The sequence below is a fragment of the Melitaea cinxia genome, chromosome 6 (assembly GCF_905220565.1).
Source record: "Melitaea cinxia chromosome 6, ilMelCinx1.1, whole genome shotgun sequence".
Taxonomy (NCBI): domain Eukaryota; kingdom Metazoa; phylum Arthropoda; class Insecta; order Lepidoptera; family Nymphalidae; genus Melitaea; species Melitaea cinxia.
This window is the reverse complement of record NC_059399.1, coordinates 18177896-18182667: the sequence shown is the minus strand read 5'-3', so window position 1 is coordinate 18182667 and position 4772 is coordinate 18177896. Positions and strand designations below refer to the sequence as shown.

Here is a 4772-nt window from a genome sequence, read left to right as displayed (position 1 = left end):
GCAACCATGCATATTCATTGATATCATTGTCTCACTCCGCATTGTGTACATGAACCACGTGTTGACCCCTCGACACCTTCCCACCTACCCCTCGTGTGATTGTAACGGTTAGCGTTATTAGAGGCGGGGTAGGTCATGCTACACTGGTGTCAGGCACAAAAGCTTGTCATAAAATGTCCACGGTATAAAAGAGTTCATGTAAGGCAAATTAAGGCTTCAAGTACTAAGTATTATTTGAATGTACTAGCTGAGTTCTGTGGCTTTGCTTTACTATTTTTGAAGTAAAACTACTTTACGCACGCTTGTCTTGGGGAGTAAGCTGGTGAATGCGTGACGAGAGCGTTACGAAAAGTGTGATTGGGCGAGGTGAACGAAAGTTGAGAGGAAGATATTAGTTAGGGAATATAGAAAGCTTTACTTCAATCATATGGTCTAAAGCACATTCGTTTTTCAAATTCGTTTATTAATAATGTACTTCTCTAAATTAATATAAAAATTTACTCATTAACTTTTATTCAAGTAGGCGTAGGTAAAAATGAAGTTACTAGGTACCGAATTCAGAAATAATATACCGTCAACATTTAATAATAATTAAATGTTACTAAGTCAAGCATATCTGTCTTACACTGAACAATAGGTATGTTTATGGAATGGAACAGTCATGTTCCAAACATTTTAATATGATACAAAATCGATTGAAATATATTATGGTAGTTTTTGATTGAAATCGAAAAAGGTTTCATGTTATTTTTGTATGTTCAATACATACAAAAATATCATGAAACCTTTATTTTATTTGTTAAATAGGATAAAGGATATGAAAAAAAATTACGAACGACGTCATGGGCAAAAGTTCTATTTTTAATCTACTTCCAAAAAAGGAAGATGTTCTGAATTCGACTGTATTTTTTTATCTACCTTAGAACTTCTGACGGATTGACTGATTTCGATGATTTTTGTTTTAGTCAAAGGTGAAGCGTGTCATGTGGTTGTATTTAAACTTAATCGACACCTGATGACTACTTTTTGAGTAATCTTTGATAACGCGTATTTACTTGACTATTTTTCCAACGTTGTATTACGAGCCAACACAATTATTATACTTTAAATTATATTCTATTGTTAACACACATGAGTTACTATAAGTGTTTCGGTGCCTGCAAGTGACGCCCCAGTAAGCGTTACACGTTAAAAAAACTGTTATTAAGATAACGCTTAGAACTGTAATTTTATAATTTGAAAGTTCACTAACAAACTCTAAGCAGGTAATTATTGTATTACTCGTCGGTTCTTCAAACGAGAACCATTGACATATTTATATAATAATAGGCTTAACTTTTATGTAGGTGTTTGCGCTTACATGAATAATGAATATGAATAATTGATTAAATGATTACTGCTAGATTATTTCGACCTCCATTTTGATGGCTTCGATTCTCTCTTGCAAGTAAAGTGACGCCTGGGCAGGAACGGTGATACCAGTTGTAAAAAACTAATTTACTGTGTTGCAACTTTATACAATAAAACTTTAACTTAAAATATGTATAATAAAATCTTCTTATTAGTGACAGCCTAAACATCCTCCCCCGCGTTGAAAGATTTCCTTTCAACAGATTCGTCGTCCAAAAGTGGGCAGATGCGGGTGAGGGGTCTTCTAAGGCAGCCCCTGGTTGTGTTAACATCAGCCACTCGTGCCACACCATCAGGTCCATGGTAGAGACGAGCAACTCGTCCAAGACGCCAGCATAAGGGAGGCAAGTTTTCCTCTTGAAGTAGGACCAAATCTCCAATCTTCAAAACTGGTCCATGCTTTGTTCGCCACTTGGAACGTTGTTGCAGTTCCGAGATGTATTCTTTGTGCCAGCGCTGCCAGAAATGTTGTCTTATTTGTTCAAGACGAGCATATCGTTGGAGTGCGGTCGTCTTCTGTTCCACTAGCTCAGGTGCAGGTAATGCAGTGATTGGTCGTCCAATAAGAAAGTGCCCTGGAGAAAGGGGAAGAAAATCGTTAGGACTAGAGGATAAAGGACACAACGGGCGACTGTTAAGGATACCTTCCACCTGTGCAAATAGTGTGCTTATCTCTTCGAAAGTTAAGTGGGTGTTACCCATAACACGTTTAACATGGTATTTAGCTGATTTTACGCCGGCCTCCCAGACACCGCCGAAATGAGGAGCATAAGATGGTGAGAATTTGAATTTTATTTCCTCTCCAATCGCAAAATCTAACACTGAATCAGAATAGGATTTTAAAAAAATAGCAATTTCTTTAGCTGCTCCTACAAAATTGCGACCATTGTCACAAAATATTTCCAGCGGCTTACCACGCCTAGCAATAAAACGGCGTAAAGTCATTATGAATGCGTCTTTGGTTAAATCGCTGACGGCTTCCAAATGTATGCATTTGTAGCGAAGGCAAATGAATAGACACAAATAACATTTTACAAGCCGAGCTCCGCGGCCCCGTCTATTTAGTATCATGAATGGACCCGCGAAGTCGATGCCTACAGTACGAAACGGAAAATCGACTGTAACACGTTGTGATGGCAAAGTTCCCATGAATGGACTTAGAGTTTTACCTCGCAGCCGTCTGCATGTGATGCACTTTTGAACTGTGCTTCTAGCTAAGCGTCGACCATTGATAGGCCATATCTGATCCCGTACAGAAGCGAGCAGTAGTTGTGGGCCTGCGTGTAAATTTCGTAAATGACAATCTTCAAAAATGAGCTTAGTAAGATGATGAGAGGCATGTAAAAGTATCGGGTGTTTTCTATCATAGCTTAAATTAGAAGCATCTATACGACCACCGACTCTAATTAAACCGTTTGCATCAATAAATGGAGACAAAGATAAAATGGTTGACTTAGAATTTATAAATTTGTTTTTAGTTAGCGAGTGATATTCTTGTGGAAATAGTTGTTTTTGAGCTGTTATACATAAATAATAAAATGAATCATTCAATTCTTCAATTGTAAGTTTACTGACTGTTTTATTTTTAGGATTTTTTATGTTATAAAGAAATCGCTTTACATATGCAACTATGCGTTTTAATTTATTAAGCTTAGAGTAATTTTCTATATTTATGACTGGATCCATTGAATTTATTGTAGCTGTATGTGATTTTATCTCGGGTAAAATAGAATCTGAATTTTTAATTAATTGTGGCCATTCACACTCTGGTTTTTACATTAATTCGTATAACTCGTATTTAAAAATAACAAAAATATAATACTGTTCATATATTGTTATAATAAGTAACTTTTTACTGCAACTTAAAGATTAAATTTACTTTATTGAATAATTCTTTGTTAGTTTTACTATGGTTTTATTAAATAATTAATATTTTACGTCTAAAAATGTTGATTCTTAACTGTTTTTAATGAAATTAATACGTAATATAACTTTTAACAAAATGAATGTAGGTAGATAAAACACGTGTTTCGTACATGTTAATACTTGCAATTTCTGTATTTAATTTGCACAAGTGAAGCTGGAATTGGTTATAGGATGATGTAATGGATAGAAAAAAGGATTTTAGGGAATTTAGGGCACTTATCTTAGTAAGCTGCGTGGTCCACGATGGGTTCTGCGCACCAAGCTAAGGTCACGCCGTAGCCGCCCCTTCCGATCATTTTTTCGAGTATGATTGTTCTTCTGATTAAATGAATGAATGGATTGCTGTCTCAGGATCAGGCCTTTGGTTCTAAGTAGTAGTTATAGTATATCTTGAATTTTGAATCTTGATTATGATTATTGCGATGTAAAATTTCATAGGTAATTCTTGTTGATTTTAATTTTCTAATCGTTCATCTTGCAGATTCGTAATCAACACGGTCGCCAAAAATTTGTTTGCGCTTACATGAATAATGAATATGAATAATTGATTAAATGATTACTGCTAGATTATTTCGACCTCCATTTTGATGGCTTCGATTCTCTCTTGCAAGTAAAGTGACGCCTGGGCAGGAACGGTGATACCAGTTGTAAAAAACTAATTTACTGTGTTGCAACTTTATACAATAAAACTTTAACTTAAAATATGTATAATAAAATCTTCTTATTAGTGACAGCCTAAACAGTAGGTAAAGAAATGCACATAACATTAATTTTTTTTACAAATGGTTTTAGCTGTAATTTTTTAAGAATGACTTGGAGAGTAAACTAGTGAATGCGTGACGAGAGCGTTACGAAAAGTGTAATCGCGCGACCCGAATTGAAGTTGAGAGATTTAAGTTAGTGAAGATAGAAAGAGAAACAGAATTACGTTTTGTAAGTTTAACTACAGTATATATTTTAATTATTATATATGAAATTAACTCTTAAAATTAAAATATTATTAAATAAAAATTTAAATTATATTACATTTTAAATTTAAATAAAAAAGCAATTAAAAGAAATAAAAATAATAATACAAACACTAAGGAGTTTAAATAATTTTACAAAAGAAATTAGAATTAAAATTATTATTCATAAAGTTTTTATCAAATGATAAAAGGTAACGCAATTTATATTTTTTGACAAATGTAATTCTATTTTAATGAGTAAAAGTGTCATACATAAATAATAATCATACATAATACAGTGTCGTGAAATATCGGTTTGTTGAGACATTATCGAACAAAATTAAAAAAAAAATTAAAATCAAAGATTTTTAGCAAATAAATATACGTAATTCTTTTTTCGAAAAAAAAAAAACATTAAAATAAAAATCGTTACAAAAACGTGACATCATGTCGTCACGAAGTGCTTTTAGATCGAAAGTTTAGAATTAT

General features: G+C 33.4%; 1 protein-coding gene across 1 annotated transcript; it reads right to left on the bottom strand.

Moving 5' to 3' along the window:
• Positions 1 to 1496: 1496 nt before the first annotated feature.
• LOC123654701 lies at positions 1497 to 2338 on the bottom strand. The gene has a single exon (XM_045590589.1). It carries the CDS (start codon positions 2110 to 2112, stop codon positions 1573 to 1575), a length of 540 nt encoding a protein of 179 aa, XP_045446545.1. The 5' UTR covers positions 2113 to 2338; the 3' UTR covers positions 1497 to 1572.
• Between the last annotated feature and the right edge of the window lie 2434 nt (positions 2339 to 4772).

Coding starts and splice junctions, on each gene's coding strand:
- LOC123654701 (XM_045590589.1), bottom strand. CDS start 2,112: ATGGGTAACACCCACTTAACTTTCGAAGAGATAAGCACACTATTTGCA.